Source organism: Mus musculus, chromosome 17, assembly GCF_000001635.26.
Source record: "Mus musculus strain C57BL/6J chromosome 17, GRCm38.p6 C57BL/6J".
Taxonomy (NCBI): Eukaryota; Metazoa; Chordata; class Mammalia; order Rodentia; family Muridae; genus Mus; species Mus musculus.
This window is the reverse complement of record NC_000083.6, coordinates 57,878,932-57,892,220: the sequence shown is the minus strand read 5'-3', so window position 1 is coordinate 57,892,220 and position 13,289 is coordinate 57,878,932. Positions and strand designations below refer to the sequence as shown.

At 38.5% G+C, this 13,289-nt stretch overlaps 1 protein-coding gene across 14 annotated transcripts in view; it reads right to left on the bottom strand.

Annotated features, from left to right (window-relative positions):
• Positions 1–13,289, bottom strand: part of Cntnap5c (contactin associated protein-like 5C) — a 648,880-nt gene that overhangs the window by 525,733 nt on the left and 109,858 nt on the right. For 13 of the 14 annotated variants that reach the window (XR_385354.3, XR_385355.3, XR_385356.3 and 10 more), the window contains exon 3: positions 128–321. The exons of the other annotated variant lie outside the window; for it this stretch is intronic. Coding sequence is in view for 9 of the 13 variants with exons in the window: in XM_006524747.3 (XP_006524810.1) it covers positions 128–321 (194 nt within the window). In the remaining 4 variants the exon portion in view is untranslated. The remainder of the gene's footprint in view (positions 1–127; positions 322–13,289) is intronic. 14 annotated transcript variants of the gene reach the window in all.

Sequence of the window (13,289 nt, the reverse complement as noted above, 5' to 3'; positions counted from 1 at the left end):
TTCTGAATAGGCACAGGACAGCGATTTAAGCCCTAATGGTCTGGGTACAGTAAGGTGGTAGAAACACTCACTGGTTAGAATTAGTAAATCTCATTTTTATTCACTAGTACAGGAAAATATGTCCTACCCAGATGCTGCCTTCCTGCGTGTACTGTTGCCAGTTGTGCCCTGTGTCACTGAACATCAGGCGATAGCTTGTCACCCAGTCAGAGCTCCCATATCTTCCCTGGGTAGCCACAGCTGTAATCTCCACTCTGTTTCCCAGGTCCATTTGGAGCCACTGCTGGGCATTAGAATCTGCTGGGGACCAACCACCAGTTCCTGGAATAGGATGAAAAAGATACTTTAAATAATGTCTTAGAAAGTCACCATTTCCTATGCCAAAGACCAATAGAACTCTGTTTAATTAAGGCACAGTTGCTGCCTCTGAACTTAAACTCCTAGTACTTTCAGAATAAATTTTCCATTCTGTATCCCAGGGCTCAAGGTTGAGGGAAAGTGTGGTGTTTATGGTGTCTCCCTCCTTTTCCAAATTCTTTCTTCTACAATTCCTTTCTCTTTTGCTCCTTCTTTACATTCTCTGTCCAAATCTGTGCTGTGAAACTACAAGGAGACCTTTATCTCACTCTTGGTACAACACTGAAAGAAGATATTCATGGAGCCCTACATGGGCATCGTTTGCTCTTTTAACTTTTAGTTTCCATAAGGAGAACGCTGGGTAAAGTGGAAAAAAAAGTTCAAAGAAAACATGTGAGAGACCTTCACAGAAGAAAGACAGATGTTAGAATATTGACACAGGGTACAAAATGTACTAGGAGGTGCTCATAGAGGCCTTTCAAAGGCAGAGCCAGTTAAGCTGAAAAGTGAGTGTTAAAGGAATGGCCTGACATGGTTCCTACTCATGGAACAGAACTGGCAGGATATGGGCCTCCATGAGTGTTGATGGTTGATGTAGGCATAGGCCTGTTTGTATAATAATTTATGTATATTAGTGTTCTTTCTTTGATGAATGCCCTCTCTGCCAAGTTAATTCTTACATGATAATCAGAGACAGCGAGTGTCTGGAAAGTGATAATATGGTTAAAGTCTCAGCAAATGGGTAACTGCTGAGATCATCAAGACAACCCTTAAGCTGTGGGAAATAACTCTGAAAACATGAGTTCAAAAGTACTTAATTTCACAATTATGTAAAATATAAGGATGCAATATGAATTGCATAAGGAAATTCATAAATTTAAAAGAAAAGAAGCAACTGCCCTATGAATCAGCTTGTCAGAAAGATACTAAGGAAGGATATAAAGAGATTTAGGGGTTTCTTATCACAGGAAAAATTCTCACCCATCTAGCATATTGTCATTGCTTAACAAAGGCACACAGATCTCTGAATTCTTTTGCAATGTTAAAAAAAATGTCCTTGCTGTCTGTTTCCTTCTAAGAATCAAGAGACTGGGATCATTAGATCTTGATTCATGGAACAGTCATAAGGAAACCTGGAGTAGTGACTGAATTGATACATAAATAAAAACTGGGTTTTTGATCTGCAAAAGATGAGCTATCCAGAGAGTTTTTGGTACTGTAAGAGAAAGCTGTCCCAAGGATAGAACAATCTGGAAATATGTCTCAAGCAAAATATAGGCCAACAGCTTGATACCCACAATTTGACTTCAAGTCATTTGTTTTGCTGCACCCAATGCCTTCTCTCAGGAACCACTCTCAAAGCTGTGGCTGGTTCTTGGCACATGAGACCAGGATAGCCATGCCTAGATGGAGGGAAATGGACAGTATGGAAATTACCCATGCATAGGGAACAGAAGAGGGAATGTTATATACACAATCACAGAACATGATTAAGCCTGTCACATTTTATGTATAACCCACTCTACGAAGACTTACAAGGATGTTGCAACAGTTGCTTGGCTCCAAGATTACTCAAGAAAATTGAACTTTGTGTACCCTCAATATTCATTCTCATGGAAGTTGAAGACTCGTGGCTTAAGGTTTTTGTCTCTATCTCAAATAGTAAAAAAATTAAAAATAAATCTTTATAAATGTTTATTGACTACTGAATTTTTAAGTACTCTAGAATTTTTAAGTACTCTAGAATATTATACATTGTTTAATATGTTTGTCATCGAAAGGAGAAAACAGAAGGCATAGAGATTAAAGAAACGTGTACTTCTATGCTTGAGTCCTTAGTCATGTGGTCATAGCTGTAATACCATGGAAATCTAAAAAATTATTCCTCTGATTCATACACACCACCCACACCTACACATGTGTAGCCCTTGTGCTAAGAAAGTATGGAGAATAAGGGGTATTGTAGAGTGCCTTCAAGGATAAACAGGAATGTGGTAAAAAAAAAAAATCAACCATTTTGCTGGCTCATTTGATCAGAACAGGAGGAAAGAGTAGATTAAATAGATTAAGAGAAATATTCATCTTTCTTTTTAAAGCTTGCATGCTCATTCTCATGATGCTTTTATGTACCTCCCACCAAATCAAAATGTATTTTCTCAAACCTCATTTTGGTAGCTCAGGGACTTTCTATATTCTGATCCCCACTGCACATTCACTCCAGCCTAGGAGTCGTAGCTAAGGAACACTGTGTATCATGGTTCCCAGTGAACAGTCCCTTAACACATGGGACTAAATATGTTGACACTGTATCTGGAGGAAGAAAGGCAGAAACCTTCCTCATCTTAAGATGTGTAGGGTGTGGGGAGTGTCTTCCAGCATTAGCAAGTCTCCAGTATTCTTGTTTGATGAGCTTCTTATCATTTCCACCAATTAAATGAGATTTGAAGCAGGTATGGAGAAAGGCTCCTGATTGCAATCTACTCAGAAATGTGTCCTGCTTAGTGATCAGTATGTCACAAACAAGGTAGATACTGTCTTATACATGTGCTATACATTTATATGTGTGGGTGGTGTGTGTAGAGGGGAGGGGTAACTGACTCTTAGCTCTCTATAGTATTACAACCAGTATTGTGCTGGAACTATTGCTGAGAAAGGTAGGGAGTGTCTGCACCATCATGTGGATGCTCGTGTAAGACTGAACCAATCCACAGTGGGGATAAGAATCAATACTTATTGTGAGCCAGCCATCATGTGCTGAAATTTACAGGATTCAGTATGCTTTTACTCCCTGCACAATGCCCTATAACAGAAATAACATCCATCTCCTGACAGAGTGGAAAGAAGAGATACAGAAAGTAAAAAACAAAAACAAAAACAAAACAAAACAACAACAACAAAGAAAAAACTGGACAGCAATGATTCAAACCATTAAGGGAAATTCAACTCCTTGAGATTACTTTGTAACAGAAAATAATATATCTAATCCCCAGAAAATTCCAGGCTGAGGATCTGACTCAGTGTGAAAGGGCCTTGCTCCCAAGCCTGACCAGCTGACTTAAATATTGAGAGCCACATGGTAAAAAGAAGATACTAATTCTAATAAGTAGTTTCAAATGAATACACACACACACCAAAAGTTAGAATGCTAGTGGTATGAAAAGTGAACTAAAGAGAGTAGAACAGGAAGGGTACAATGGGGTGGAAGGTGGGAGGGTATCATAGAGGAGTAAGTATAGAGAAGCACAATGACAAGTTGAAAATGCTGCATCAAAAGCTATAACTGATGAAGGTTCCTACAATATATAAATACACATATACAAAAAAGAGTTTGACTACAGTTAGCCTATAGTGGGAAGTAATGTCTACCCACATACAATATACCGTGAAATGAAAAAAGATGCGTGCTATGGATTGGTTATCTGTATGTTAATTGTTAGTTTTGTCATTAGGATCCCAGACTTCTCTAGAAAATAAAAGCTATAAATATTGTTCTCGGTTATCTTCCAGATATTGAAGGCAAGAAACTGTTGTTGAGGTCACAATATAGTTGAGTCACAGGGTGTTGAGAAATCAACCTTGTACTGATCTAGAAGCTTTATTCCTATGGACTAACATCCACAATGCTGGAAAGTGCTATTTAGACGACCAGAGGAAAAACCATAGTCATCAGTCTGAACTAACTGGGAATCATGTTAGCTATAATAAAGACTGCCTTGCCAAGATATGACCACTGGTTTAGTCATGACATGAATGCCATGGGAGTAATAAACTACTTTATGATTGAACAGAAGTTCTATTCCAAAAGTCCTAATCAAAGCATGGCTCTGTTAACTGATAAAACATATAACCATGATTTAAATCCCAATCTACATGATGTAACTCATGCCTGTTACAGTTAGCAGGGCAAGAACCTGTGGCTGACTTGATCACAGGCTCTAGGGGAGAACATAATATTATTTATCTGCAAAGTGAACACAGTCATAAATTATTCCCTACTATCTTATCTTTATGCCCATAAATCAGTGCATTTTTGAACCCTCATAAGAAATGCTTATTTTTACAGCCGATGGAGATTCACACAGCGATTAAATCTGTGCAACATACAGAGAAAAGTAGTGGAGCACTCAGCTCTAAGTGGGTCAGCTCTCTAAGACTCCCTCATCTCATGTCTCTGGCATCCTCTTGGAAGAAGATACAAAAAGGCCTGATGAGATAAAGGTAGTGAACTTTGCTAAAATGGTGCTTGCCACACAAGATCTGTTCACTTATGAACTTATGGTTCTATGTGCAAGACAAGGTCAATGCAGATAAATCTCAGTCTACACAGGGAATGGGGTCATGAAATTCCACCTCTAGCTGAGGAATAAGGGATGGCTTTCATTGGAGGAACTACTGGATTATGTCAGGAATGGCCCATAAAAATCTATACATGCTTAGTAGATAGATTTATAGCCATGACCATACAGAGAACACTAAGTTATTAAATACACTCAGTGGATTTTGAAAATCCACAGAACAACAACACCAGCAATACAAAATGTAAAAAAAAAAAAAAATGTATGAAGGTGGGAGAGATAAAATGGGCATAGAAAAAAAATGGAGTGGAGGAAAAAGAGGTAGCTTTGATCAAAATATACTGTATGTATGTCTCAGTCAATAATAAAGAAACACAAATTAAATAAAGGTTAATAGTCATGGGAGGAAGCACTGAGTATACTGATATATCAGCCCCAGAAATACATGTGTGCTGTTCCTACTGTGTTTCTTACCACACTCAAAAGTCCCAACCACTCCTGCTGCCTATCTGCTAACTCTTAGAACTGAAAGAGATGCAAGATTCATTTTCCTAGGAAACACAAACTAATTCTGGAACCATTCATCATGTCCAGTCTCTCCTGCTGCTCATTTTAAAGGCTTTATTGATCTTAAAAGATAGAAATTTCAAAGTGGTTTTAAGTAGAATCACCTGGAAAACACTAAATCTTGATAGGAAATGTATGTATGATGTTACTTTTTGCTGAGTAAAGATAGGCTGATTTGTATGCTTGTGTTTTTTTACAATTTTCCTTTATTATATCTGTATAGTAAATAACTATATAAAACAAATAATAAACCTATTATGGGCAGAATAATGTAGGACTTTGGCTCTTTTTTAGTTGTGTTCACTAGTTTGAAATGAACATTTCTAAGCCTTCATAATTTCCCTTTATTGTCAAGAGTCCCCAGCTGAACTATTTGTTCACAATTTAGAATTTTTCCTTTTTACAATTATTTATATGTAAGTTTAAGTTATATTAAAATATAAGAAAGCAGTTCTAGAGTGATGATTCAACAGGTAAATTGCTTGCTGTGCAGGAGCTGAGTTTATATCCTGGTATACATGCTAAACCTGGGGATAGGTGGTGGCCAGGTTGTAATCTTAGTGCACATGAAGTGGTGGCAAGGGAATCCCAAGCAAACTAGCAAGCAGGAGTAGCAGAGTCACTCAGCACTTGGGTCAGTGAAAGATTCTACATCCAATAAAACAGAGGACGACTGAACAGAAGTTATTGAGCCTTGTCTTAAATTTCACACCTAGATTTTAAAAACTAAGCTATTACCCCAGCTCTCAACTATAATTTAATCCCTAATATAAATCTTAGAAGGAAAAGATTTTTAAGACTTGTGCCTTCCCATACATCATACAGAAGTCTCTTGAACAACAAACACTTTTCCATGAATGTAGGTGGAATTAGCAGGGAGGATAAGTCAGAGGCCCAGTTATAACATACTTGGTGGCTCTACAAGCCAAGATTCCAAATTGCTTTATGGACAAGTCTATTTTGTGAATAAAGCATAGTAATAAATAAATAGATGACTTGGGGCTGGGAAGGTGGCTCACTCAGTGCAGCACTTGCCTTGCAAACATGAACACTTGAGTTCAAACCCCAGCACCCATATTAACATGCAGAGCATCATGATGCGCAGCTGCAGTCATCTCTGGGAAGAAGGATACAGGTAGATTACTAAGGCTCACTGGCAAGAGTACTTGATAAATTGCAGAAATTTTAGTTACAGAATATTTGATTATTGTACACAGAAAACATAATTATTAGCAAAATATGAAAGCTTAGAGAGATAGAGATAGAGATAATGTGTCTAATGCAGTTAGGTGTGTCCTCAAGTAGTGCAATTTGGTGTACCTCTAAATGCCTCCACAGCTAAGAATACTAAAGAATGCAAAGTTCTTGCCTGTTTTAAGATAAGTTGCTTGGGGTATTTGCTTTATGACTGAAGGCACAGTGACCTGGGTGGCCTTGAGCTAGTCCAGTATGAATGTGAAATGGTTCAGCACTACTGACTTGGCTTGGAGCCTCAGTCTTCCATGACTGTGACATGGTTCAGCTGCCAATATGTAGGAGACTTTTTTGACAACTATTGTACCTTTGATAGAATTCTCTCTATCCATCTCCCTTTCTCTTTCCCTCTCCCTGTTCCTCTTTCCCTTTCTTTCTACCTCCTTTTTGGCATAGAAAGGGCTTTATAGAAGGAGCAAAGAGTAAGAGATAGGGATTTCCTGTTTGGGCTTATAGGAACAACAGAGAAGCAGATGGCAGGATAGAGTTAAAACATTGTTCCAGAAAAGAGTGTTTGCTAAGCAACCTTCTTAGGCTTGGAGAAGTTCAGAGAAAGGTAAAATGGCCTTGGTAAGTAGAATGACAAAGAGAGAAAGAGATCTCTGAAGAGATAGTAGTTTAGTTGTAGAATTAGGGTTGTAAATAGATATTCTGTGTACAGTTTAAAAAAATAAAGTTACCATGCTGAACTAGCAAGTTTTACCTCAGTTTACACCTCATGTGTCTTTATTGGTATAAGTATTAGATAATTTAAAAGGTTATAAGTTTCAGGCCATAGAAAAAGCCTGTCAATAATTAATAATAATAATAATAATAATAATAATAATAATAATATAATAATAATAATAACAAGTAATAGTAGTAGTAGGAAGGTAGATGGAATTTGAATAATGACACATGTGGTTGTTTATTGACAGACACACACATTGACACATCTAGACACACATACATCATACACATGAGAGATCTTTCTATGACCATACCTCTGCATCATGTGTCTAAGATACATTATGCTCACATGCACCTGGACCTGCAAAATTCAGCAGTGCATCTGCTCCTCTCTTCAGAGAACTCAACTCCATATGAAATAGTATCTGGGCTGAGCAAAGACCCCTAAGGCTGGGTTACTGTTGTATAAAACATACACATGATTCTTGTGCTACTGGGCCTGTATGGTATAACAAGATGCTACAGGTGACAGTCACCCATGTACCACAGTTCCAGTTTAGGGATTAACAAAGGTCCAGAGGAAAACTAAGTGGAAACTTCACCAAATACTCATTGCAATTATTAAAAAGATGGAAATCCCATAGGATAATACTGGAAAGCTGGCTCACTTTTTGCTGTTCTGGAGGACTCAAGGTGGGTTCCAAGAAACTATATCTAGCAGCTCACAGGCACCTGTAAATTCAGCTCCATGGTATCCCATGCCTTATTCTGGCTGTGGCAGACAAGTACACATAAGCACATAGACACTGGAGTACTTGACTAACATGAGTGAGATCCTAGGTTCTTGTCTGCAGGAAAACACATACACAGAGAGAGAGAGAGAGAGAGAGAGAGAGAGAGAGAGAGAGAGAGACAGACAGACAGAGACAGAGACAGAGACAGCGAGATGAGACATTGAGACAGAGACAGAGAGAGCAGGGGAGGGGCATATACATATATACATATGTTAAAAATCACAAAAACAAAGCTTGCTGTAACAAATCGTTTAGTTGCAACTGTGGTATATTTTGATGCAGCCCCATGACTAATACTAATACAAGGTTTTGTGTGTTTTCCAGAGCAGGTAAGTAAGGGCACTTCTCACAGTGCAGGGTGTTGAAGAGGCACAGGACTCTCTCTGTTTTCTTTCTGATAATGACAAATAATAAACTACCAACCTCTGGACAAAGAAGAGAGATTAACAACCTGTTGTTTTTCTCTTATCTTTAAGTCACCATTTTTTAAATTAAATACTATCAACTGGTGAGCAAAAGCAAGCCTGACTGCTTAAAGCCTTCAAAATCTTAACACACTGAATTATATAAGACTGTTTAGAAATTATCTTATGTCTGGGGAGTGTGTTCATGCGTGTAATACCGGCTCCCAGGAAGCTGAGGCAGAAGCATGGTCGTAAGTTCAAGGCCAGCCAGAGCTGCAGAGTAAAATAATGTGTCCAAAAAGATAAGAAAAGGAAAGAAGGGAGAGGAGAGTAAAAGAACAGTAAGAAGGAAAAGTATAAGGAAATAGAACGGAGAGGAGAAATAGAAAAACTGGAAGAAGTAGTTCAGAATACTGATTTCATGATTAAAAGAAAAGGCTCGTTTCTCACACATTTCCTTGTTCATAAAACTTCATCATTTTTAATATTATCCTAAGATCCTTAGTCAGTCAAATATAAGGTAATTAAAACACAACAGTAAGAATTGAATCAACACAAGTTTTAGAAGTATTCTAGAATACTGGCATGAGCAAAGTCACTATGCAAACTGTTGATCCAGCTGTTCAGGAGGGTGTAAAATGAGATGTTAGACTCCAGCTGCTGCTCAAGCCACAATGCCTACAGTTGCCTTTCTTTCTTACAGGTATCCACAAGAAGCCCACTGAGACATTGTTTGTGGGTCCCTAGCTAACTGACTTCTGGATGCTGAGATCTCCCTCCTGCAGAAGTAAGTTTATATATAAAATGAGTATTGGTAGCCAAACATCATGATTTTGCCTTAGAACTGAAGATCCTGGCTGCATGTATATTTGTGCTTTAAAACCCATTCCATCCTCAGATAAGATGACTCACAAGGCACCATATTGGTTCTTATTTCCTCTTCAAAGACTTTCTATACTGACATCTGTCCATCTATTCATAACATTAATAACTTCTATTATCTATTGATAGGGTTATCAATACATCATGCTGTTCCCCTTGAAGCCCTATTCCTCAAGATGCACTTGGATCCACTTGTGTGGACCTTCCAGTGGAGAGCAATATGAGGACAAAAAAGGAAGACCATGTACAAGTGTCTGCTCTACCTGGGGTAGGTAAGAACAGGAAGACAAGAAAGTGCTGACCAAAAGGAACCTGAAATAGGTCACTGCTAGAAGAGGATATGGGTTGGCCAATTTCTACAAATGTTACTTAGACCATTCTTCTTTAAAAAAAAAAAGATTTATTTATTTATTATATGTAAGTACACTGTAGCTGTCTTCAGTCATTCCAGAAGAGGGCACAAGATCTTGTTATGGATGGTTGTGAGCCACCATGCTGGGAATTGAACTCAGGACCTTCAGAAGAGCAGTCAGTGCTCTTAACTGCCGAGCCATCTCTCCAGCCCCTAGACTATTCTTCTTTTGTTTGGTTGTTTGTTAGTTTTTGAGACAGGGTCTTTAGCCCAGGCTATCCTCAAAGTGTCTGTGTTGCTGAGGATCACATTGAACTTCTGATGTTCTAGCTTCTACCTCCATTTTAAGTGCTAGAATTACAGGCATACTGCAATACTTCCTTGATTCAGTGCTGGGAAACAAAGCCTCCCATTTCTTCTTGTTGTTATCAGCACTTTACTGACTTACATCCCTAGTCCTGAACCTGTTTAAAAGATACTAAGCAATAATCATGCAGCTTCAACCAGTCCATATGGGAGCTGGAAGCTTTTACTAAGCAAGGAGATATGGGGGCACTACCATTATGGCTCTCAGTGTTCTGAGGCTAACCACACAAATGAACTGTGATTTCATAATTCTTTCCAAACCTATGTCTTCTTAGTCAAATGATTAAAAATGAGAGACTACTTTCAAAGACCTCCATGGATTCTTTGTGTATTGGCCAAGAAAGATGGTGTGTGTGTGTGTGTGTGTGTGTGTGTGTGTGTGTTTGTGCATATGTGTGTGTGTTTAGTTTGTAGTTTGTATGGTGTGGTCTGCTGTAGTTCCTGTACATTTTGTGGTGTGTGTGTGTGTGTGTGTGTGTGTGTGTGTGTGTATTGTGTGATTTATACATTGTGTGGTGTGTGTGAATGTTTTGTGTGTGTTGGGAGGTGTACAGCTTGGTACTTGTGCTGTGACTGGTATGTATGTTATGTTGTACAGTGTATGAGTGTGTGCATGCGTGCACACACATGTGTAAGTGTGTGTGTGTGTGTGTGTGTGTAGTGTGGTGTGTGCATGCATATGCTGTGCCAAAATCCAGAGTTCTGTGTGTGGTATGGTATGGTTTGTGCATGTATTCTGTGACAAAATAGAAAGTCAAGAACACTAAGCGTTTTTATTCATCCATGAACCCTGCAAGCAGATAAAACGTTCATGACAAACAGCCAAATTCTCCATTTAAACCAAATTGTCATAATAGACGTATATGACTGGAACTTCTAAATGTAAGATTTTTAAAATGTATACTTAAGTATGTGTCTAGGTTGATAGTTGCATGTGTGTGACATGCCTGTGAAGGCCATAAGATAGCATCTCAACCAATGAACCTGGATTACAGATAGTTGTGGACCACCCGTTATAACAGCCTGGAGTCTTCAGGAAGAGCAAACAAGTATTCTTAACCATTGAGCCATCTTTCCAGTCCTTCCAGCATGAATTTTGTTCTTTTGAGGCAGGGTCTCTCACTGAGCTAAGACTTCATTGGTTTGGTTAGACTATGTTATCAGTATGGGCCAAGAATCCTCCTGATTCTTTTTACCCTTCACAACGCTTGGGTTACTATGAACACTACCAGTTCTGAACTTTTACAAGAGTGATGAAGTCAGATCATCATATTTGTGAAGCAAGCATTTAGTTAACTGAGCCATCTCCTTACACCATCAACTCTTTATAAATAGCATCCCTATCTGTTTTGACCAATCATGTGTGAAGGTTTTAGTGAATGACTAACACATAAGAGGTACTCTTGAGTAGTCACAGAAGCATTGACCATTAATTGTTCTAAACTATTAGCTTGTAATTCTGGTCACATTTTTAAAACCTTCCAGAGAATGTTTGTATATCCACCTAATCAATATACTGACTATGGGTTTGGCAGTAGCACTGTATCAATGGAAAGGTGCCCAGGGAATTTAGACACACACACACACACACACACACACACACACACACACAGAGAGAGAGAGAGAGAGAGAGAGAGAGAGAGAGAGAGAGAGAGAGAGAACGAACCAGGGTTCAATTGCCTTTGAGCCTGGGTTTGCTTTTCTCGAAGAGGAGATGAGGCCCTGTGGATGCAAACCTAGACACATACTGTGGATGGAGAGACTTGCCAGTCTATTGTACACTGTACTAGAGGAGAATTTCTAGCCTCTGCATACCAACTTCATAAACACAACTTCTTTTTTTAAATATTTTTAGTACGTATTTTCCTCAATTACATTTCCAATGCTATCCCAAAAGTCCCCCATACCCTCCCCCTGACTCCCCTACCCACCCATTCCCACTTTTTGGCCCTGGTGTTCCCCTGTACTGGGGCATATAAAGTTTGCCTGTCCAATGGGCCTCTCTTTCCAGTGATGGCCGACTAGGCCATCTTTTGATACATATGCAGCTAGAGTCAAGAGCTCCACTTCTATTCGGTCTTCTCAGTTTGGACTCTAACTAATAGAGAAAAGGAGTCATTCTATGTCTCTCTCTCTCTCTCTCTCTCTCTCTCTCTCTCTCTCTCTCTCTCTCTCTCTCTCTCTCCCTCTCTCATACACACACACACACACACACACACACACACACACAAACATCTGATGTAGAGTACCTAGACTTCTCACCAAGCCAAAAAAGGGGAGGCAAGATTAATCATTGTAGAGACACTGTCTTTGGTAAATATCTGTCTAGTAGAGAGGTAACCGATCTAAGTGTAGACCCTCAGCTTCTCCACAAGTGGATAAGGACTTTCTAGATAATGCTGACATGGTATCACATAATTTGAGTAGAGACAAGATTGTCTTGGGAAGCACTTATTGAACAGTATTAAAATATATCAACATGTATTCCTTCCTGAAATAAAAATAATACCTGCCTGCTTGACTCATAGCTTTCTGCCTATAGTAGAAATGTTCTTCTCAATATGGACCTCTGATTTGGTTTTCCATATAATACTACAAGACAGGTGTTCATCCAGAGATATCTAAGATATCCATCTACAGTATCATGTCTGGCATGTCAGCTCTGGTTGGTTAGTTTCAATTTTCTTCCTATTCTGTCCCTCTCCCAGCTTGGTTAATGAATCCGCCTGTTGTTATAGCAGTGGTGACCATGAATCCTGAAGTCAGTTGAGTTGGTTTATGATCCAAGCATTTTTCTTTTCCTACTATATGATGTTAGGCAAACTATGCCATTGCCCTGAAGGTCAGCAAATCTGCTTGGTGGGGAAAGGTTATAATTTATACCTTACTATAACTATAGTTTTGCTATGGACTAATATGACATACATAAAACAATTCATAAAATTTGATACTAATTTATAAGATTAATCAAATAGCATTATTTAGAAAGATATTACATCATTAGTTTCTCTATAGTGCTATGATGGAATTTTTTTTCCTTTTAGAAGAGTATCCCAAGGGCTCAGTTCCAGAATTGACTGCATAATAACATCCATAGATGTTCAAGATTTTGGTATAAAATGACAGAGTAATCATTCATCCCAACATCTAGTACGTTGCATGTGCTAAGTAACAATTGCTGTACAGTATTGTTTGGGAACAATGACAAGAAAAATATTCCTATTCAATCATATAAGAAAATATTTGTTTCCAACAAACACGTAAGATGAGAGACATCTATATTCTTAGATGGGATTTTTCTCTTCTTTTTTTCCCCCTTAGGAAGCATTTTCAAATAAATTATGACTGA